The sequence below is a fragment of the Podarcis filfolensis genome (genome assembly GCF_964270895.1).
Source record: "Podarcis filfolensis genome assembly, chromosome: 10".
NCBI lineage: Eukaryota > Metazoa > Chordata > Lepidosauria > Squamata > Lacertidae > Podarcis > Podarcis filfolensis.
Window position 1 is genome coordinate 70,966,869 of NC_139612.1, and position 23,543 is coordinate 70,990,411.

A 23,543-nucleotide genomic window follows, 5' to 3' on the forward strand; every position below is an offset into this window, starting at 1 on the left:
TGTCCAGGCAGAACAATGGGGGTGGAGATGCCCCTTCAGGTCTACTGGACCGAGGCTGTTTAGGGCTTTCAAGGTCAGCACCAACATTTTGAATTGTGCCCGGAAAGGTACTGGGAGCCAATGTAGGTCTTTCAAGACCAGTGTTATGTGGTCCCGGCGGCCGCTCCCAGTCCCCAGTCTGGCTGCCGCATTCTGGATTAGTTGCAGTTTCTGGGTCACCTTCAAAGGTAGCCCCACGTAGAGCGCATTGCAGTAGTCCAAGCGGGAGATAACCTCCACGAACTCCTATAATCCTCTTCGAATGCCACCCAGGTTGGTGGCCTTTGCTGCCTCCTGTGGCTATGAGTTCCATAGTTTAACAATGCGTTGCGTGAAGAAGGACTTCCCTTTATCTCTCCTGACTGCTCAGAGAGACGCCCCCCCCAAAAAAATCCAGCCTGCTTTCCTCAGACAAAGGGCTTCCACTGTCTCTAGATGCTCACAACACCCCCTTGCCTTTTCCTTCTGCTTTTCTCCTCTCTGTTCCTGGAGTGCCTTCAACCACCCCCAGCTTTTCCCACCCTTACCTGGCCTTTTGACAGTGGCCCCCCCACCCCAGCCTGACATGAACACCCCAAATTTCCAGGGATGCTCTGGCCTCTTAGATGTAGCTGGACTCCAGCTCACACCAGCCTGGCCAATGGTCAGGGGAGGGCCATCGAGTTGGAAGGGACCCCTGAGGGTCATCTAGTCCAACCCCTTGAAAATCAGGAATCTTTTGCCCAAGACGGAACTCGAACCCGCAACCCCGAGATCCAGAGCCTTGCGCCCTAACGACTGAGGTATCCCAGCAGTGGGATTTTTCTTGCAAAGCATAGGAGGATGGGAGGGGAATAGCTGTTCACAGAAATTCCCCAAGCCCCTTTTTTTGGGCTGTATACCAGTGCAAAGCTTTCTGCAGCCGCAATAATGATTTTGCGTGCGTGAAATTTTGTGAACGGGAGCATGAAGAATTCTCTGGCGTGGCCGTCCTGATTTCATTGTTCCCATGTGCAAATTCAGTTTAAATCATCATTGCATAGGCCTAGGGGTGAACGGGCTTAGGGGTGCCTTGCCCAACCTGGAGCCCTTCAGGCGCCTCACGCTACAACTCCCAACATCCTCCGTGTCACATCTGCTGTGGCTGATGGCAATTGTAGTCTGAAAATCTGGAGGGCACCAAGTTGGGGAACTAGACACTACTGGAACCCAGAAATCCTGACTTATCAACAACTATGGGAGAAGGAAAGAACACCAGAGATTTGAACAAATCACTCCGGGTTAAGTCTCAGAGCGGTTTCACAAGCCCTCGCGAACTGCCACCTGCTGGCCATTCCTAGAATTTAGAGCATTTCAGTTGCTATTTACGAATTTCACAAATTGCATATACCACTTGGTTTTCTTTCTTTTTTTAAAAAAAGTTGAAGCATTTTACGAAATGTGTGCATGCAAAATTCGTGTGCGCTTCTGCCCTGGGCCTCTTTTGCAGAGTCCTGGTTGCTTAAATTGGGTCGTGCAACACTTTCCGCCCTGGTCAGGCTGTGGGTCCCTCCTCCTCTGGCCTGCCTGCCTTGCTGTGGTTCTCTGCGCATGCTCGTTCTCACGCCTTGACCTTCTCTTTCTCTCTCTCTCTCGTTCTCTCTCCCCTGTCTGTCGCTCTCGGCTCGCCATGCCACCCGACAGAGCTTAAAATGGTTCCAGCCGGTGAGTGCCCAGATGGGAGGGAAAGGGGGGAGGGCAAGCGGGGGGGGAGAGACCCCACCCTACCCCCTGCCACCCAGCACCTCCGCAATGGCTGCACCTACCAAGGGATGCTGTTGGCGCTGTGGATTAAACCACAGAGCCTAGGGCTTGCCGATCAGAAGGTCGGCGGTTCGAATCCCTGCGACGGGGTGAGCTCCCGTTGCTCGGTCCCTGCTCCTGCCCACCTAGCAGTTCGAAAGCACGTCAAAGTGCAAGTAGATAAATAGGTACCGCTCTGGCGGGAAGGTAAACGGCGTTTCCGTGTGCTGCTCTGGTTCGCCAGAAGCAGCTTAGTCCTGCTGGCCACATGACCCGGAAGCTGTATGCCGGCTCCCTCAGCCAATAAAGCGAGATGAGCGCTGCCACCCCAGAGTCGGTCATGACTGGACCTAATGGCCAGGGGTCCCTTTATCTTTACTATCAACCGGTCAACACAGTTTTGCAAGGCAATTTCCCAATATACAAAGGACCTTTGCATGTTACTTTTGCAGATGTTAGCATTTTAAAGCACACAGTGGTCTAAACTACTGAGCCTCTTGGGCTTGCCGATCAGAAGGTCGGCAGTTCGAATCCCCATGACGGGGTGAGCTCCCATTGCTCAGTCCCTGCACCTGCCAACCTAGCAGTTCGAAAGCACAAAGTGCAAGTAGATAAATAGGTACCACTCCAGCAGGAAGGTAAACGGCGTTTCCGTGCGCTGCTCTGGTTCGCCAGAAGCGGCTTAGTCCTGCTGGCCACATGACCCGGAAGCTGTACGCCGGCTCCCTCGGCCAGTAAAGCAAGATGAGCGCCGCAACCCCACAGTCGTCTGCGACTGGACCTAACAGTCAGGGGTCCCTTTACCTTTACCTCATTCCAAACTAATACCCAGGGATAACTGTGTCAGGAGTTCAGCCTACACTCGAGTAGGACCTTGGCAGAGACACATGCCCGACTGGCATGTTCTCTCCCTCCTGGTCGATCGTTTGGGAGCTTCAAAAGCTTTCTTCTGCCCGAACATCACAGCGACCGATGCCACCCGACACTGGCACACTTAGGGATCCGCAGAGTTTGCGCAGTTGCGTAACAGACCTCAGCAACTCAGCATGTTGGCTAATCTACTTTATTTACATGTAAACACACATGGAGCACTGCAACATCCTGTCTTCATGTCAAAGAAAAAAATCCCATGACTGCAATCATGGATCAGGAATTCTAATAAAATGGACCACACTCACGATTCTGACATTCATGGCTAGCAGCCTCAAACAACTCAGAGGAAGCCAATGTTCTCAGAATTGTAGAGTTGGAAGGGACTCCCAAGAGCCATCTAGTCTAACCCCCTGCGAGGCAGGAATCGCAGCTAAAGAATCCCGGGTGGAGAGTTACTGAACGGAATCACTATGTGCCAATTGGGAGGAAAGGAGAAGGACTACCTGTCGGATGCCTTAGCAGGCATAGCCAAACTTGGCCCTTCAGCTGTTTTGGGACTACAATTCCCATCATCCCTGACCACAGGTCCTGTTAGCTAGGGATGATGGGAGTTGTAGTCCCAAAACAGCTGGAGGCCCAAGTGTGGCCACGAATGCCTTAGAGGCTTAAGGGAAGGAGCATGAAGAGGGTGGATGGCCCCATAGGAAAGGGGGAGGAGAGGGGGACAGATCTGGGTGACACAGGCCAGACAGGGGTCCTTCAAGCCTTAATGAAAGTCAGCAGTGTGGCACAGTGGTTAGAGTGTTGGACTAGGACCTGGGAGAGACCAGGGTTTGAATTCCTACTCAGCCACAAAGCTCATGGGGTGACCATGGGCCTGTCACCGCCTCTCTCAGCCTAACCTCCCTCCCTCCCTCCCAGGGTTGTTGTGAGGCTAAGGTAATAGAATTATAAAACTGCAGAGTTGGAAATGACCCAAAGGGTGAACTAGTCTGACCTCCGAAATGTGTGTGCTTCTAGGAGGAAGGGTGGGATACAAAGGCAAGAAGGAGCCTGCATGCACATTTGAAACATGTCTTGACCAGAAAGCCTCTGAGAAACAACAGAAATTTATCCCAGCGGAGGCTTCTTCTGTGCCACCAGTGGATTAGGCCAAATAAGATGTGACTGGGAGGGAGGTGGGGCAGGTGGGGAGCCCGTAACAACGAGCGAGCCGGCAGTAAACCCCACGTTTATTAGCACAAACGCAATCTTCGCAGACTTGGTGGAGCTCAATCCCGGTAGATCTTGCCCCATGGATATTGGCAAAGCTGACAGTCCCCACCTCCCCACAGCCTTCATTGTCTCCTCCTCTCCAGGGCTTTTCCCAAGCGATCGGAGACTGTGCCTGCATGCAAACAACCTCTCTTCCACCCTCTTCACCCCTCTCCTGGTTCTGTGAGACCAGGGAGGAGGAGAGCTTGTTGCAGCAGCAACAGGGAGAGACATCCACGACTCGTCACCAGCTGGACTCATCTCTGCCTCCTGGCCTCCCTCCTCTCCTGATTCAGCTTCTACCTCTGATTCCGGACTTCTCTCTGCACAGACTCTCCCCGCCCACTAAGCCCTGTTACCTTTCCAGATTCCGACACCTCCTCTTCCCAGGCTTCTCCCTCTGACCACTCATCATTGTTCCACCACCAATCCCTGGGCTCCGAAACTTCTGTGGGAATGTTTAGGAATGCAGGGAGGATATATTGTCTAAGCTATCCTATCCCAACTTATCTTTACAAGTTCAACAAAATCAGCAGAGTTAACATTCCCCCTTTTTAAAACCACACGCACAGCAGATAGCTTTCTCAGACTCGTTAGAGTCTCTGTAAATATTTCCTGGTATTTTCCCCGTTTAATCCCTCCTAAAATAAGACGCTACGCAGTCTTCTGTAAAGTATAAAACGTTTACTCACAAGTAATAATCTGTTCACACAAAGGTTCGCAGAAGGCAGACTTAAAAGGTTAGAACATACAGTGGTACCTCGGGTTAAGTACTTAATTCGTTCCGGAGGTCCGTTCTTAACCTGAAACTGTTCTTAACCTGAAGCACCACTTTAGCGAATGGGGCCTCCTGCTGCCGCTGCGCCGCCAGAACACAATTTCTGTTCTCATCCTGAAGCAAAGTTCTTAACCCAAGGTACTATTTCTGTGTTAGCGGAGTCTGTAACCTGAAGTGTATGTAACCTGAAGCGTATGTAACCCGAGGCACCACTGTAGTTTAAATGTGGTGACTATCTCCTTATGGGAGAAAGCCCCTCTTTTCTTCTCTTGGCCTGGAGCCAAGGGTGCATCTTAGTAGTGCTGTTGTTAAGATGGCATCAATAGAAACAAGGGGAGACAAGATGGTGGCCAGCCTGTGGTTCTGGTTCAATTCTACTTCAGGAGAGGCCATGCCTATCTCAAGTTGCACATAGGAAGTTTTGTCTCAGTCCTGGAAAGCAAGAAGTTCCGGCTGGAGGACTGCGACAACCTTCATGTCTACTCTAGCAATGTTGTGTTTGATTGCACCTGATTCTTACATCCCACACCTTCTTCCCTTGGTGGCTCCCCAGTTGGTACCTCCCATCATTCCTCTGCCCCCAACCCATCCATGACACCCCAGGAATTTGTTTTCAGGGGAGGGGGTTGCCTCCAATAAGCATGGGGTAACCAGCCAGAGCATGGCCTGCGCATGGATAGTTCAGTTGGTTAGAGCGTGGTGCTGATACAAAGCTCGGTTGCCAAACACAATGCGTTCCAAAAGCCCGTTCCGACTTCCGAAACGTTTGGCAGCTTCTGATTGGTTGCAATCGCTTCTTGTGGTCAAGCGGAAGCTGTGTCAGATGTTCAGGTTCTGAAAAACGTTCGAAAACTGGAGTATTTACTTCCGGGTTTTTGGCGTTCGGGAGCCGAGATGTTCGAAAACGGAGCCGTTTGGGAACCACCAAGGTTGCAGGTTCACTCTTCATACAGGACAGCTGCTTATTCCTGCATCGCAGGGGGTTGGACTGGATGATCTTCAGGGTCCCTTCTATGAAGCACCCTGAGATGAAAGCCCCCGACGCCAGGTCCTGCCATCTTACCTGGTTCCCCTCTCCTAACGGGACCCTTTCCCTTTCTGCCCTTCTACAGGTCAATGCTGGAAAGGCCTTGCCACACCCCGATAACGTCTACTTCCAGAACGAGGGGTACAGCGACCTTGGCGACGAGGCCCCCAAGACGTACGGAGGCCAGGCGGCCCTGAACTCCAAGCTGGATTCGGCGAGGAGCGGGAAAGGCCTGCCCGTTGGTGACGCACCGCTGGCCAACTCGGTGCCCAAGGGCGGGGGCCAGGCCCGAGCCAGTGCGGCCCCCAAGAAGCCTGAGGAAGAAGAGGAGGCCAAGACGGCTCTCGTCAACGGAAAGGCCCTTGAGCAATGCCCCTCTCTCTGCCTGGAAGACGAGGCCTTGCCCAAAGCTGCAGAGCGGCCGGTGGAAATGCGGGTGGTGGAAGACGAGGACGAGGAAGATGAGGAAGACGAGGCTACCCTCTTCCCCGTGGACAGTGAGAACCAGTTCGGAGACACTGCAGGAGGACCCGAGGAAGAACAGCGCTCCGAGGGCGGTCTGCAGCAAGGGGGAGAGTCGGTGCCAGAAGGCAAGATGGCTGCCAACGGGGGCCCAAGCCACGTGGAGCCCGCTCCTCAGAGCCCCACGGCTGACAGGAACTGTGAGGGTGGCAGAGGGGCTGGGGAGCACCCTGAGTCCCCCAGCGAAAGCATGGACGCATCCCAGGTTGTTCCCTGTGGCACTGCTGCTCCGGGGGCCACAGAGCCCAGCGACGCAACCCCGGTCCCCAAGGAAACAGTCCCCCCACTGCTGAAGCTGGAAGAGCTGCCCACGGAGGATGAGGACGATGATGGGGAGGAGACGCCGAAGGCCACGTCGCCGACTTATCGAGACCCCCTGGCTCCTCTGCCTGTCAGCGACGTCAGGATGCCCACCACGCTTTTGCAACTTCTGGAAGATTCCATCGAGTGCTAGCCTGCGTCTCGCTGCCCCACCCCGAGCACGGCCTGCTTGGCCAGGGCGGAGGGAGGGAGGACAGTGGACGGTGTAGAGACAATCTCCTTTCACTGAGGCGAGCGTAACGGGGCAACCGTAGCTCCGGGTATTGGTTTGTGCTGAGCGGGCAGACTGGGAGGATGATCTGCCCCTGGATCCCGGGGCTCGTGCCAACATTGGGGGGCTCCTTTCCTCAGCTCTGTCCACCGTGCGCACAAAGGCATTTTATTTCCTTGAATGGGGCGTTGCTGACTCTTTAAACCCACGATAGACACGTTAGGTTTCCCCCCGTAAGTTGCGGTCGGCCAGGCAGTCCACCAAGGTGCACCAGCTTCTGCTCAGGGTCTACCAACTGGGGAGGGGGAATGCTTTGGCCTGGGGGTGGGTGGGCAGGGGGCGTATTCCCTTCTCAGCAGCTTCCCTGGCTGGACAAAGAGGAGTGGGGAACCCCCAAGGGAGGAAAGCTCAGAGCAGAGGAGAGGGCAGAGGGAGGAGGTGCTAGATGATGCAGAGGCAACAGGCTTTAGTGAGCAGGAAGAGCAGATGACAGACTCTGAAGGTGGAGCAGAGGAGGGGGGTCAAGAGGCTGCTGAAGAATCCAGGCAGTCTCCCTCTCCGGCTGCAAAAAGCTCCCCTCTCTCCTGGTCTCTGAGAGCGCACAAAGTAATGAGAGGAGCATGAACAGAGACCAGAGGTATGCAGATGCAACTTGAGACAGTTTGGGAAACATCTGGGAGAGGAGTCAGCCTTCGAGAGGGTGGAAGGCATGGACCTTCAGTCCTGGCAACTGCTCACCTACTGGGGAGCGTTGCTGAGTTGTACGTTCATTTCCTGGAATAAAAAGACAACTTCACTGACAACAGAGCTCTGCCTCTTTTGTGCCAACTTGCGTCTGTCTCCGGCCCTGATAGCCAGATGTTCTGGACAGCAACAACTGCCATCAGCCCCAGCCAACGCCCAGCTGGGTCGTCCGAAAACATCTGGAGGGCAACAGGTTGGCTAAGGATGCTGTAGAAGCTCTCCCGACGTCATGCCATGCGTGAGCTGTTGATTCTCATCCCAGTGGGATGCCCTCGGGGTGTTGCTGGACTCCCTCTCCCATCAGCCCCAGACAGTGTGGCTGGTGGCCAGGGAAGATGGAAACTGTAGTCTAGCAGCGTCCAAAGGGCACCATCTTAGATATCTCAGCAGGCGTCAGATCCTGAAGGAGAGGCTGATTGCCCCAAGGTATGTCAGCAACGTTGACCACTTTTTGCAAGCGAGGCTCTTGGGCAAAGCAGCATCAAACCTCCCCTCACCTAGCCAGGAGCTCACCTGTGCTACTTCTGCAACTGCTCAGTCGAAGCCACATCCCTGGGGCTGGATGCATGTCCCAGGGGGGCTGGGGACACCCTGCCCCAGAAGGACCAAGGCCAAAGAAAGCCCAGGGCTACCCCAATGTCTCACCACCAGCCCTTCCTCTGCAAGCCTGTTGGTGGCTGTGCTGCAATATAACACTGAATGTATGATAGAAGCAACTGTTGTCTTGCTTGCGTCTTGGGTTGGTGAGTGCAAGGAAGCTCACTCCAGAAGCTATGTCTAAAGGAGGTCCGAGAGGACATCATGTTACAGAGGAGGAGGAGGAGAAAGCCAATCCACGCCACCTCGTCCGTTTGTATTTTGAAATTAAAGAAAGCATTTTAAAATAAAAAAATGCCAGATGATCTTTGTGTCCACCCGGGGGGAAGTTCTGGGACATGGTTTGGCAGCGACATCCCAGAATTTGCTCAGAGTTGCAGCCAGCTCACGACTTGCAGAGTCCACAGGTGTGTGGGGTTTTTTTTGGGGGGGTGTCATATGGAAGTTTTTAATCTTCGATGCTTTATCGTGTTTTTAATATTTTGTTGGGAGCCGCCCAGAGTGACTGGGGAGGCCCGGCCAGATGAGAGGGCTATAAGTAATAATTTGTTCTTAAAATTATTATGGGTGCTGTAGAGGATTCTGGGCCTAGCTGTCACATTTTCCCTTTTCTTGCAAGGAATCCTGTTCGGAATAAGGGAATTTCCCTTAAAAAAAGCGAAACGTTGACAGTATTGATTCTGGGGCACAGCTTTGGCTTGCAGGTAGTTGTGCAAGAACCAAGAACCTGTGTGCTGAGGTTGGCACAGTGAATGCATTATGAACAGTGCCATTCTAGGCATGGGCATAGGCTAGCTGCTTCCAGATGTGTGGTTGCAGTGGGATCAGTGGAACTCACACGCCCAAGCTTTCTTTCTAGCATCCACACAACATCTGCATAAAAATGTCAGCCCATGTTCCTCCCCGCTACTTAACCTAGATTCACCCTTTCACAAGAGTGTGAGCACAGTGTGCTGGGCCCGTGGGTTACACAAGTAACGCGGTCCAGGTCCGGTTCCGAATCCAAGGGTTCCGAGAGGAGTCAGTCCGACAGGGTCAAGGCAGGAAACCCGGCTAGACCAGGCGCAGGGTCTCAGGCAGGTTCCAACAAGCAGCAATGTTGTTCCCGCAACCTGGGACGGGGTCCGACTGCCTTTTATCTTTGTCGGGGTAACGGCCGGTCCCGATCCCCCGGCGACTCACCTCCCTGTTTCGCCCAAAGGCAAGCACTCCTCCTGCGAGTACTCAGGTCTCTCCTTCTCTCAGACCTCAGTCTCTGCAGCTCGGGAGACGTCGGTGGGTTACTAGACCCAGAGGCTGCCTCAGCCTCTCCTGACCCAACCGGTAGTGGAGCAGCTGTAAGTGATGGCCCAGCTGGAGGCAACGAGGTAATCCCCACATCTGGAGCCAGGGCAGGCTCAGGCCCCTGACTCGGCCCAGCTGGTGCTGGCTGCAGGGGAACCTGTGAAGATTGGGGCTCTTCAGAATCAGGCCCCAGACTTGGTTCAGATGCCGCCTGGGGCAGAGGATCCGGTGCAAACCGAGACTCCTCCGGTTCCGAGTCTGAGCCCGAGTCCTAGGCCATCACACTGTGGTCCTATTGTCACAGTGGCCAACCAGGTGTCCCAGTGGGATTTGAGCAACTCTCCCCTCCTATGGTTTTGAGCAACTGCTGTTTTGGAAGCATCGCTGCCTCCAACTGTCTTTGGCCTGTGTCACCCAGATCTGCCCCCCTCTCCCCCCTTTTCCTATGGGGCCACCCCCCTCTTCATGCTCCTTCCCTTAAGCCTCTAAGGCAGGCATGGCCAAACTCGGCCCTCCAGCTGTTTTGGGACTACAACTCCCATCATCCCTAGCTAACAGGACCGGTGGTCAGGGATGATGGGAATTGTAGTCCCAAAACACCTGAAGGGCCAAGTTTGACCATGCCTGCTAAGCCATCCAACAGGTAGCCGTTGGATTTTCTGCAGCCTAAGAAAATGCAAGGATGCCCCTGATGGAATGACGACACGGCAACTCGGCTAAAATGTGCAGAAACCTGGTGCGGAAAGACCCAGTGCATGCTTTTGCAGAAGCCATGCTACCAAAGTCGTTAAGCAAGACTTGTCCTTCACTAGGCTTGGTAGTTTCATTTACAATTTACAGGTGTTAAGACCTTAAATAAGTTGGCGTTCTTGTTATTAAATATACCAAGAAAAAAGCACACCAAGAACTCAGGCCAATGTAAGTTTCAATAGTGGGAGTGGTCCCTGCTCACAATTCAATAGTCAATAGAAACAAGCTTTTCTTTGCGCACATTGATCTACCCACACATAGTTGTTTTCCTTGAGAAACGTAGAGAATAACAGGACATATTTATCCGAAAGTCCTCAAATTTACAAACTTCAAACTTAAAAATTAGCTGATGAAGGTGAATTCATCGAAACAGGGCCCTCTCCTGGTTTCCAATCCATAACTGACTTCTGCTCAATGAAAGACCTACATTGGCTCCCAGTACGTTTCCGAGCACAATTCAAAGTGTTGGTGTTGACCTTTAAAGCCCTGTAGACCTGAAGGAGCGTCTCCACCCCCATCATCCAGCCTGGACACTGAGGTCCAGCGCCGAGGGCCTTCTGGCGGTTCCCTCCCTGCGAGAAGCAAAACTACAGGGAACCAGGCAGAGGGCCTTCTCGGTGGTGGCGCCTGCCCTGTGGAACGCCCTCCCACCTGATGTCAAAGAGATAAACAACTACCTGACATTTGGAAGACATCTTAAGGCAGCCCTTTTCAGGGAAGTTTTATAATGTTGACATATTAGTGTATTTTTGGTCTTTGTGGAAGCCACCCAGAGTGGCTGGGGAAACCCAGCCAGATGGGCGGGGTACAAATAATAAATTATTATTACTATTATTATTATTGTTATTATTGTTATTATTGAAACTAAGTCTCCATCTGCAGGCTGATAAATCATAAGGATCAACATTCTTGTCGAGTGAAAAGGAGAAAATCTTTGTAACGAATTATTGTTTTATACATATCTCTTTGAGTTTGAGATCTCTGTTAGAGTTTGTAATCTCTATTTGAGTTTGTAATCTTTATTATAATACATACTTTTGAATGGATTAGTTTTTGTTTCTGTCGGCTATTGAATTGTGAGTAGGGACCACTCCCACTATGGAAACTTACGTTTGCCCGAGTTGTTGGTGTGCTTTTTTCTAAAGATGACTGACCTGCCATTTCCTCTATAAGTCCCCCTCTTGACTCTAGTGGGGAAGCTGAACAAAGACCTTTGCAGACCCCAGCTGAGGCTTCGGAGTTTAATGAAGACTTAAGTTCTATGCAAGCTGAGTTGCTGTTGGGGAAAGCAGAGCTGCGCTTGTATCAAGTTTTATTTCAGAACCTCTCTGATTTCTCTTTACACTTGTTTCTGAAGATCTGAACAGACATGAACCTGGGCCATGAAAAAGCATTCAGTTGTAAAACAACAACTAACAACACAGTAAAAGTAAAAGTAGGATTGGCGTGGAAAGCAGGTTGGGGATCAGACTGCCTATTGCTCCGCTATAAATCTGGGAAGTGTCTTTCTGCTTCCCTGGCAAGGGCAACTTTCTACCCAAGCACCCAGCAATGCGCTTTGATGTGCTCCAAAACCGATCGAGTAGTTTTCCAAAGAGCTGAGATGAAGAAGGCAGTGCAACGGCTAGTTCCTGCTCTCCGCCGCAGACATCCCACAAACACAACAAACGCCAACGAAACCGAGAAACTCTACTGGGGAAATCCTCACTTCCGGTGACGGTGGCTGAAGCTGCTCGCTGGCTCCCGACTGTTTAGGAGCAGCCAGAATAAGGGGCTGGGGTTTGAACGCCCTTGCACTGCAGACAAAGCTTGGGGGTGGCTTGTACCGCTGTCTCTGCGGCTGGGAGACTGTCCCCTTCAGGAATGCACCAACGACCTCCCTTATCCGGGGACGGGGAAACCTCTGTTTGCGTGGCCCCGCAGCCGGCCAACTCTATCCATTTGGCCCATGAGACCATTTTGACCACTTGCGGCAAAGGCTTTGCAAGCCCTGTCAACCAGCTGGTTCTCTAGACTGAAGGGCTAAGTTATGGGGATGGGTCCTAGATGTCCATTGCCCAACGCTTATTTCTGGGGTGCAGGGACGCACGTCCACCTCCAACTCTTCGTTCAGGCTGTTCACAGAACTCTACTCTCAGAAAAAGAGCAGGGGAACAATGTTAGCCTTCTGAAAGGACCCCCTTTTCCCCATTTCGGGAGACTCTGGTAGTACTAAACAACCCTGTTCCTCCTCTAGAAGTCCGTGGGGTCCCTCCAAACGGTATCACCGGACTCCAGTTCCCATCATCGCTGGTGGAAGATGGGAGGAGTCCAGCAACACCGAAAGCTTCTCCAAAATGGCTTGCCCACGCCGGAACTGAAGTCTGCGAGGAAACGCAACCTCCTCCTTACCCCAGAGAGAGAGAGATTTTCCTGTTCCTCACTGACACTTGCCCAGCCGCAGTCTCAGGATGCCCTGCAGGTACATCTTCAGGTAGCAGGAGAACTCGCTGGGCCTGATGCGCACCTGGGAGTGGCGCGGGAAGGGCTGACCGCTCAGGCCGTGTGCGAAGGGCCAGAACCCATAGAGAGTGATGCGCTGGCAGAGCTCCAGAGCCAGGCTGACGAAGGCGAAGTTGGGCGAGAGACACTCGGGCTGGAAGCCCTCGCGGGTCCAGTAGCTCCCCAGGGCGTCCAGGTACTGGGGGTTCAAGAATGAGGCCCGCTGCAGCACGTCTGAGTCCTCCAGCGGGTGCAGAGGGGGGTTCCTGGCGCGGCTTTGGAGGGTGGGAAGGAGGAGGAGGAGGGAATCCCGGTAGGGGCGCAGGGCATCCGCAAGACGCTTCCGCTGGGAGCCCTGGTACCTGTGGGTGGAGGAAAGGAGAAGGAAGCTGCCTTCAGAAAACAAGTAACACATGTCTGGGGATACATAATAATAATACAGTGGTACCTCGGGTTATGGAGGGACACAGGTGGCGCTGTGGGTTAAACGACAGAGCCTAGGACTTGCCGATCAGAAGGTCGGCGGTTCGAATCCCCGTGACGGGGTGAGCTCCCGTTGCTCGGTCCCTGCTCATCGGCGATGAGGTGCAATTGTACATTGTCTGTGCATATTGCCATCAGATCGTGTCTGGTAGCACTGTATTTTGCAGCCATCTTGCATAACCTTTTCGAAAAATATTATTATTATTATTAGTAGTAGTAGTAGTATTAAGGGATGCAGGTGGCGCTGTGGGTTAAACCACAGAGCCTAGGACTTGCCGATCAGAAGGTCGGTGGTTCGAATCCCCACGATGGGGTGAGCTCCCATTGCTCGGTCCCTGCTCCTGCCAACCTAGCAGTTCGAAACCACGTCAAAGTGCAAGTAGATAAATAGGTACCGCTCCAGCGGGAAGGTGAACGGCGTTTCCGTGCGCTGCTCTGGTTCGCCAGAAGCGGCTTAGTCATGCTGGCCACATGACCCGGAAGCTGTACACCGGCTCCCTCGGCCTGTAAAGCGAGATGAGTGCCACAACCCCAGAGTCGGCCATGACTGGACCTAATGGTCGGGGGTCCCTTTACCTTTACCTTGGGTTACAGACACTTCAGGTGATAGACGCTTCACATTACAGACTCCGCTAACCCAGAAATAGTACCTCGTGTTAAGAACTTTGCTTTAAGAACAGAAATCGCACGCCAGCAGTGGGAGGCCCCATTAGCTAAAGTGGTACCTCAGGTTAAGAACAGTTTCAGGTTAAGAACGGACCTCCAGAACGAATTAAGTTCTTAATCCAAGGTACCACTGTAATAGTAATAATAATAATAATAATAATAATAATAATAATTACTATTACAGTTATTATGCTGGCTCCCAACAGAATATTAAAAACATGATAAATACATCAAACGTTAAAAACTTCCCTAAACAGGGCTGCCTTCAGATGTCTTCAAAAAGTCAAGATATTTGTTTATTTCCTTGACATCTGGTGGGAGGGCATTCCACAGGGCGGGCGCCACCACTGAGAAGGCCCTCTGCCTGGTTCCCTGTAACCTCACTTCTCACAGGGAGGGAACTGCCAGAAGGCCCTCAGTGCTGGATCTCAGCGTCCGGGCAGAATGATGGGGGTGGAGACGCTCCTTCAGGTATACTGGACGAAGGCCGTTTCCGCACCGGGTATCACCTGACCCTGCTACGCCACTGAGTCCAACATGGGCCTGATGAAGCCAATGCCTCTTCTGATGTGCTGAAACTCCTTTTGCTGGGGCACAGAAGCCCTTTTTCAGCCATCATTTATGCACAAGGCCCTTTTTAAACAATTAAATCATGAGCTTGTATCGAACAGCATTAGCTGTTTCTTGAGCTGCTTGGTTTTGCGCTATTCATGTGCTGTTGTGTGTTGGTTGTTGTTTTTTTTAACATTTTGCTGATTTTCAAATGCTTTGCTTTTCTGGCGAACTACGCTGAGCTCAGTGTCGCTCTTGGGAGAGCAGGCCAGTATCAGTTTGGACCTCATTTGGGGTGAGGCAGCTGCTCAGGGTCACTAACTGCACCTGCTCCCCGAATGGACAAGACGTCTCGGCGTGCCACCCCCCCTCCGGCCCCCCACTCCCCTTACTTAGAGTCCAGGCTGCTGAGGTTCAAGGCCACCAGACTCGTCTTGGACCCCACATCTTCCGAGGAATTCATGGGGGGAGGCAAGCTGAACCTGGATTTTGCAAGTGGAGAGGGTGAGATGGAAGAAGAAATCAAAGTCTGCATCAGCTCTCATTTTTACTTATTTACTTATTTCATAACTGTAGGAGATATGCTGCTGTACCATCTGAATATTTAGCTGTTAGAATCTTAGTATAAGGTTACCAGACGTCCCCGTTCCCCGGGGACAGTCCCCGGATTTAAAAATCAGTTCCCCTGACAAAATCCTATCATTTCTACTGAAGTTGAAAAGCGCCCCCCAGATTCATTGAAAAAAATCTGGTAACCTTATCTTAGCAGCAGGTTGAACGTTATTTTTGCATCATTTTCCAGAATAGTTCCAGGGGTATTGATGGCATCGTAACATATCAAGGAGGGATGCAGGTAGCGCTGTGGGTTAAACCACAGAGCCTAGGACTTGCCAATCAGAAGGTCGGTGGTTCGAATCCCCACGACGGGGCGAGCTCCTGTTGCTCGATCTCAGCTCCTGCCAACCTAGCAGTTCGAAAGCACGGCAAAGTGCAAGTAGATAAATAGGCAGAAGCAGCTTAGTCATGCTGGCCACATGACCCGGAAGCTGTACACCGGCTCCCTCGGCCAATGAAGCGAGATGAGCGCCCCAACCCCAGAGTCGGCCACGGGGATTCGAACCGCCGACCTTCTGATCGGCAAGTCCTAGGCTCTGTGGTTTAACCCACAGCTTCACCCGCGTCCCAAAACACCCCAGTAGGCTGGCCTAAACAATATTTTGGCCCAAATGGTACTACAGCAAAGGGGCTTGCCTGATCTCAATCGGCAGGGTGTTCCCAAGTGTAGTAAGGAACATTTCCCCTACCTCAAGGGCTCTGAATCACTCTCAAAGAAGAGTTACCTGATTACGAAGTCTGCCTGGTCGATCTCTTTCCCACAGCGGCTTCTCTGCAGAATCCCACCATTGCCCACCACGGCGCAATGCTCGTACTGAACTTCCGAGAAGGTGGATCTCTGGAGGTTTTGAGGGGAAAGGGAGAGATTTTGAAACATCTGCGTCTTAAAACGTTTTCAGAATCGACCTGCGAAAGAAATGCCGGGTTTCGTACGCAGGAGTGTGGCCTTGGGCATATTGGTGCCCGCTGGCAGGTGCCAGTTTGGCCAAAGGCTGATTCCACCCTGGGAGACCCCAAGGATATGTTATAAGAATTCTAAGGTCTCAAATATAGAAGAAATATTCATAAATGCACACACATCTAAATATAAGAACCATGTGTCTGAAATAGTACGGGAAAGCAATTTTGAAGCCATTTTGGGCTCCTTGCCAAGGAAGGGAATTATAATAATACAGTGGTCCCTTGGTTCTCAAACTTAACCCGTTCCGGAAGTCTGTTCCAAAACCAAAGCGTTCCAAAACCAAGGTGTGCTTTCCCATAGAAAGTAACGCAAAACGGATTAATCCCTTCCAGACTTTTAAAAACAACCCTTAAAACAGCCATTTAACATGGATTTTACGATCTAACGAGACCATTGATCCATTAAGTGAAATAAATAAACAGTGTACTGCAGTCACACTATCGATCAATCAATCAGTTGCGGAACTGGGTTCCACACAGTCAAACACACACAAAGAGCCGCAAAAACGCAAAATAAATAGCAAAAACCTTGGCATAACACTCAAAACAGAAGTGTGGCGCTCAAAACGGAGAACGTCCAACTTCCAAAAAAAGTTCACAAACCAGAACACTTGCTTCCAGGTTTGCAGTGTTTGCGTTCCAAGTTGTTTGAGTACCAAGGCGTTTGAGAACCAAGGTGGTAATAATAATAATACTAATTTATTATTTATACCCCGCCCATCTGGCTGGGCTTCCCCAGCCACTCTGGGCAGCTTTCAACCAAATATTAAAATACAGTAATGCATCAAACGTTAAAAGTTTCCCTAAACAGGGCTGCCTTCAGATGTCTTCTAAAAGTCTGGTAGTTGTTTTTCTCTTTGACATCTGGTGGGAGGGAGTTCCACAGGGCGGGTGCCACCACTGAGAAGGCCCTCTGCCTGATTCCCTGTAACTTGGCTTCTCGCAGGGAGGGACCTCAGCGTCCGGGCAGAACGGTGGGGGTGGAGACGCTCCTTCAGGTATACAACAACAACAAGAGTCTTCCCAGCACCTCAGGGAGCAGGTCCACCAGCTCAGGTGTCACAGGCACTTTTTGTCCATCCTTCCCAAAGACGATGTTTGATCCCAGAGGGGTGTTTTCCTTGGTCAGGATGAGCAAGGAGGAAGCTTTGCAACAGTGCCCCAGTTCTGCCCTGCAAAGGGAAGGGAAGGCAGGTTAGGGATGCGCCGGCAATGGCAGGTGGTCCGCACACACCCTCACCTGTCGCCTCCAAGGGCATCTTGCTGATCAGGTGTGTAGGAAGGGTATTTTTACCTGTACTGGGCCACAACTGCCGCATCCGGGTCCCACTGGCATTCCTCCGTGAGCAGCACGTGCTCCAAGATATTCTTGTCCTCAGTCCAGATATCCCACTTCTTGACGGCATGGATCCTTTTCTGATTCCTGGACGTCTTGCGGTACTGGAAGCTGCCACCGGGAGAGAGAAAGAGAGAAGGAGACCAAAGGCTTTCACGCAGCAGGACTTCGCTTTCTGGTCAGGGCTGTGTGGAATTGTACCTGGTATCTGGTGGGTGTGCTTTTTTAATAAAATTAATACTACTACTAGGTAAAGGTAAAGGGACCCCTGACCATTAGGTCCAGTCGTGGCCGACTCTGGGGTTGCGGCACTCATCTCGCTTTACAGGCCGAGGGAGCCGGCGTACAGCTTCCGGGTCATGTGGCCAGCATGACTAAGCCGCTTCTGGCAAACCAGAGCAGCGCATGGAAACGCCGTTTACCTTCCCGCCAGAGCGGTACCTATTTATCTACTTGCACTTTGACGTGGTTTCGAACTGCTAGGTTGGCAGGAGCAGGGACCGAGCAATGGGAGCTCACCCCATCGTGGGGATTCGAACCACCGACCTTCTGATCGGCAAGTCCTAGGCTCTGTGGTTTAACCCACAGAGCCACCTGCATCCCTTAATACTACTACTACTACTACTAATAATAATAATATTTTTCGAAAAGGTTATGCAAGATGGCTGCAAAATACAGTGCTACCAGACACGATCTGATGGCAATATGCACAGACAATGTACAATTGCACCTCATCGCCAAACGCAAACAGGCATGAAATGAAACCAGGGTAAATAAACCACAGGTAGGTGAATGTGTGGAGGGTAGAGACTGGAACTTTTGTTTTGTTTTGTTTGTTTGTTTATTAAATTTGCATGTTGCCCTTTATCTGTAGACCTTGGGGCAGTTCACAGCATTCTATCACCTATCTATCTATCATCTAAATTTATTTGTCTATATCTCTCTATCTATCTATCTATCATCTATCTATCTATCTATCTATCTATCTATCTATCTATCTATCATCTATCTATCTATCTATCTATCTAATCTATCTATCTATATCATCTATATCTATCTATCTATCTATCTATCTATCTATCTATCTATCTATCTATCAATCATCTATCTATCATCTATCTATCTATCTATCTATCTATCTATCTATCATCTATCTATCTATCTATCTATCTATCTATCTATCTATCATCTATCTATCATCTATCTATCTATCTATCTATCATCTATCTATCATCTATCTATCATCTATCTATCTATCTATCTATCATCTATCTATCATCTATCTATCTATCTATCTATCTATCTATCTATCTATCTATCTATCTATATCATCTATATCATCTATATCTATCTATCTATCTATCTATCTATCTATCTATCTATCTATCTATCTATCCATCTATCTATCTATCTATCTATCATCTATCATCTAAGCTATCATCTATATTACACGATAAAAACAAAAACAAACCAATAAGCCCCCTCCCCCAAACACATTAAAAGGAAAATAAGATGTTAATCAGCCCAAGGCCTGGTTGAAAATGAACATTTTCACCTGGCCCCTAAAGATATGTAATGCTGGGAATTGTAGTATGGGGGCGCCATGTTGGCAAAGTCTCGCTCGCGGTGCTTAGATGGAGAGAAGGTAGAGAGGCGGTGAAGTTTTGGAAGCCACGGGCAGGAATTTGAGATGGGACCAGAAAAATGATGGTAGCGGAGGTGGATTTCGGGTCGCAAGCCAGAACAAGCCCCCGAGTCAATGTGACCTCTAGCGCTGGCCACCGACCTGTGTCAATACTCACTTTCCGAAGAAGAGGTTCTTAGATTCCAGCAGCCAAATCAGTTCCTGGCATTCCTTCTGCTCTTGTATTTCAGCCCATTCTCTGGAAAAGGAAGCCGAAGGCAGAAATAATAATATAATAATAATTTGTACCCCGCCCATCTGGCAGGGTATCCCTAGCCACTCTGGGTGACTTCCAACAAAGACCAAAAATATACTAAAATGTCACATATTAAAAACTTCCCTGAACAGGGCTGCCTTTAGATGCCTTCTGAATGTCAGGTGGTAGTTTATCTCTTTGGCATCTGGTGGGAGGGCATTCCACAGGGCAGGTGCCACCACCAAGAAGGCCCTCTGCCTAATTCTCTGTAGCTTTGCTTCTTGCAATGAGGGAACCACCAGAAGGCCCTCGGAGCTGGACCTCAGCATCCGGGCAGAACGATGGAGGTGGAGATGCTCCTTCAGGTATACTGGACCGAGGCCATTTAGGGCTTTCAAGGTCAGCACCAACACTTTGAATTGTGCTCGGAAACATACTGGAAGCCAATGTAGGTCTTTCAAGACCGGTGTTATGTGGTCTCGGCGGCCGCTCCCAGTCACCAGTCTAGCTGCCGCATTCTGGATTAGCTGTAGTTTCCGGGTCACCTTCAAAGGTCGCCCCACGTAGAGCGCATTGCAGTAGTCCAAGCGGAAGATAACCAGAGCATGCACCACTCTGGAGAGACAGTCCGCAAGCAGGGAGGGTCTCATCCTGCGTACCAGGTGGAGCTGATGGACAGCTGCCCTGGACACAGAACTGACCTGCGCCTCCATGGACAGCTGTGGGTCCAAAATGACTCCCAGGCTGCGCACTCAATTTTAACTCATGAGCTATTGCTGCAATCTGCTCCGATTGTATATTTTACCTTTATGAACGCTGTTTTCATGGTGTTATGTTATCTGAGCTGGTCTTTGGCTGTAATAAATTATCTAACCGCTGCCTTTAACCCTTGGAAACTTACCTTGCTCTATGCAGCAGCAAGAGCGCCACCCCCAGGAAAAGCAACAAGCAGACTGGTCCCAGCGCCAGAGACCATTTCCGGGGCAGGCAGTTCAAGGACATGATGGCACGAACCGCTGGCACCAAGAGAAATAATAATAATAATTATTTATTATTTATACCCGCCCATCTGGCTGGGTTTCCCCAGCCACTCTGGGCGGCTTCCAACAGAATATTAAAATACAATAGAAAGAAGCCTGTTTAGTCTGGGGAACGGAGGACAGAGCAGGGGCACAGTATAGCAAGAAAACTGCAGGGAAAATATTATTATTATTATTTTCTTCAGATAATTTTTAATTGAGTTTTCCATATTTAATCACATTTTATTACATAAATCTATCACCCTAAGCATTGCTCAAACAGAGCACCTTCCCTCCCTCTTTCTGACTTCCAAACATCTTTTAATAAATTCTTAGCATTTCTATAACCACTTTCCCCCTTCTTTTAACATTTCACCTCATTATATGTAAAATAGCTCCTTGTTTTAACATCGCAAAACATTTCAGCTCAAACCTAGAAACGTTTTCAAATGTCTACAATTTTGAAAGCTGCAGAGGAAATATTACGTTCCGCCGCATGCCTCGTTTAATTGCAAATAAAAATTTAAAAGGGGAGTTGGCGGAGAACGGGTCCTGCTCCTTGCACCATCCCCTGAGGACCGATGGTGACAGGATGGGCAATTGCCTGGCTGAATAAAAATGGCCAGCAAATGTAAGAAGATAATATCAGCAGGCCTGTATGTTATTTAAATTATAAAACTATTAATGGCCTGAGCAATGTAAAATCACTATAGTGGGTGAGGAGTCCTGTGTCCACTTCTGAGCACCACAATTTTAGAAGGATATTCACAAGCTGGAAGTTCTGCAAGGCCAAGATCAGCAAACTTTTCCAGGAGGGGGCCTGTCTGCTGTCCCTCAGACTTTGTGGGGGGCCGGACTATATTTTGGAAAAAAAAATAATGAACAGATTCCTATGCCCCACGAATAAGCCAGAGATGCATTTAAAATAAAAGGACACATTCTACTCATGTAAAAACATGCTAAGTCCTGGACTGTCCAGGGGCCGGATTGAGAAAGCGATTGGGCCGGATACGGCCTCTGGGCCTTAGGTTGCCTACCTGTTATGTACTGAGTTGAATAGGATCCAAAATGCAGTAGCGTGATTGGCCCTAGAATAATAGGATCCAAAATGCAGCAGTCTGATTGGTCCTAGAACAATAGGATCCAAAATGCAGCAGTCTGATTGGTCCTGGAACAATAGGATCCAGAATGCAGCAGTCTGATTGGTCCTAGAACAATAGGGTCCAGAATGCAGCAGTCTGATTGGTCTGCGGGAGCCACCCAATCCAGCTCCAGGTGGAAGTGAATCCGCAACCTGATTGGCTGACAGGAGAATCCTGGAATTAGCCAATCACGTGGGGCCCATTGTGAAAATAATGTATATAAAGCAGACATTTTGGGGGAACTGGCATTCCTCACTACCATGAGCTGAATAAAGAGCATGAAATCCACACTCGACTCCGAGTAATTTCACTACCCCTGGCCAAGATGGTCAAGGATCTGGAAGCCGAGCCTGATGAGGAATGGTTGAAGGAGTAGGGGGTGTTTAGCCTGGAGAAGAAGAGACTGAGATGAGAAATGGGAGCCATCTTCCAATATCTTTCACGTGGAAAAAGCTTGTTTTCTCCTGCTCTGGAGGGTAGGACTCGAACCCATTACAGTATTATGATCCGTTTTGAAAGGCTAATCTGGTAAAGCAAAATGGGAGCAAAGGAAAGCAGGATGTGATTTTTGTAAACCTCTCTGGTTTACGCGGCAGTGTGTAAATCTGGTTCTATAACAACGATGAATTCATCCAAATCGATTTAACGACCTTTGATGAATTAAGCCTCCCTTTGCAACCTGGCACCCTCCTGCCGCACTTACAGGTGCGCAGAGGGTCACCCATCTCTCTGCTTAACCCACCTCACAGGGTCGTCGTGAGCGTAGCACGGAGAGAGGGAGAACTGCCTAGGCCACCTTGTGTATGTATATCTCAATTTTGACTCATGAGCTATTGCTGCTGTCTGCTCCTATTGTACCGTATTTTTCACTCCATAAGACGCACTTTTTTCTTCCTAAAAAGTAAGGGTAAATGTCTGTGCGTCTTATGGAGCGAATGCGTGGTCCCTGGAGCAAATTGCCCAGGGGTGAAAAGCAGATCATGCTTTTTTAAAAAAAGAGGGAAGTGGGTGTTGAAACAAAGCCGCTAATAAGCAAGCGATCAGGGAGGGAGATAAGGGACGCTAGCGATAAAGAAGACTGCCTGGGATGGGGGAGGTAAAGACAAGGAGGGGAGACAGGAAGACTAAAACAATGAGGAGAGAAATTAGAAGAAAAGGAAGAGCAAAAAACTGCTCCAGCTAAGGAAAAGGCACTAAGGCAAACAAGAGGGAAGGGCGTCTTGAAAGGAAACAGCTAATCGGCAAGTGATTGGGAGGGAGATAAGGGATGCAATAATAATAATAATAATAATAATAATAATAATAATAATAATAATAATAATAATAATTTATTTATACCCCTCCCTTCCCGGTTCAAAAACTGGGCTCAGGGCGCTAACAACAAATCTAAAACACTTTAAAACCCTTAATTATAAAAGCAGCAAAAAATACAGTATAAAAACATAAATATAAAAAATCAATTACATAATCCCCAGGGCTAGCTGGCGGGATTTAAATGCAATAAAAGCATCACATTGCTGCGGGCAGGCAGCTAAACGTAGCAAACGGGAAGGCCCCTCGTATTTCTTTCTCCCCCCCCCCAAAATTTATTAGTTTTCCAAATGTATAGCAAACATAAAAGAAAAACATTACTATATGTATATATATATAAAGAAACAAACAGACAAACATTTTTCCTAACTGTATTTCTTTTGGGGATGTGGGAAAAAAAAACCCCAAGCTTTTTAAAAGTTTTTGCTTAGAAATAAGCTGAGCAGGGTGCGCCATTTGAACCCAGGACCGAACAAAAGAGTTCCAGCCAGCCCTCCGCCTGCCCCATTTTACGTACCACCAGCCCAAGGAGATGCTTGGGGGCTTCCTGCCCCACTGGGTGGTCCCTTCCCCTTGTGTGGAGCTGAGCAGGCCCCCCCCAAGTTCTTCCTGGCCCAATCCCCACATGCAGAAACCCCTACAAGCGAGAAGTGTAGCCCTCGGAGGTCGGAGCCAGAATGGGCCCAGCCCAGCCTGTCCCCTGGGTTCTTATACCGAGCAGCCGGCCAATCAGGGACCTCCAAGCGCAGCCGTGTCCTTCTGACTGGCCAATGGGCCGCTAGCGTGGCCTGCAGCGGTTTGTGGGCGTAGCTCTCATTTGAAAAGCGTGGCTCCCTTCTCCCCGCTCCCCAAGAACCGCAAAGAATTATGGGAACCGTATTAAGAATTTTAGATAAAGAGATCCCAAAAAATCTAAGAGAGGTACTCTTGTATGCAA

The 23,543-nt window shown here is 49.9% G+C and overlaps 2 protein-coding genes across 2 annotated transcripts in view; one reads left to right on the top strand and one right to left on the bottom strand.

The window, feature by feature from the left end:
• LOC310744081 (protocadherin-15-like) overlaps nucleotides 1-8,706 on the top strand; it is a gene marked incomplete at its 5' end in the record, with an annotated part of 43,460 nt that extends 34,754 nt beyond the window's left edge. The window contains one exon of the mRNA XM_083574823.1: nucleotides 5,818-8,706. Coding sequence (XP_083430949.1) covers nucleotides 5,818-6,708 — 891 coding nt within the window. The 3' untranslated portion in view covers nucleotides 6,709-8,706. The remainder of the gene's footprint in view (nucleotides 1-5,817) is intronic.
• Nucleotides 8,707-11,456: 2,750 nt separating this feature from the next.
• On the bottom strand, nucleotides 11,457-23,248 carry LOC310743005 (alpha-N-acetylneuraminide alpha-2,8-sialyltransferase-like). The gene is given in 9 exon segments (XM_083573036.1): nucleotides 11,457-13,004; nucleotides 14,736-14,825; nucleotides 15,684-15,796; nucleotides 16,949-17,090; nucleotides 17,213-17,365; nucleotides 19,057-19,137; nucleotides 20,036-20,150; nucleotides 23,124-23,208; nucleotides 23,210-23,248. Coding segments are annotated over 9 exon segments (1,227 nt in total). The 5' UTR covers nucleotides 23,234-23,248; the 3' UTR covers nucleotides 11,457-12,580.
• Between the last annotated feature and the right edge of the window lie 295 nt (nucleotides 23,249-23,543).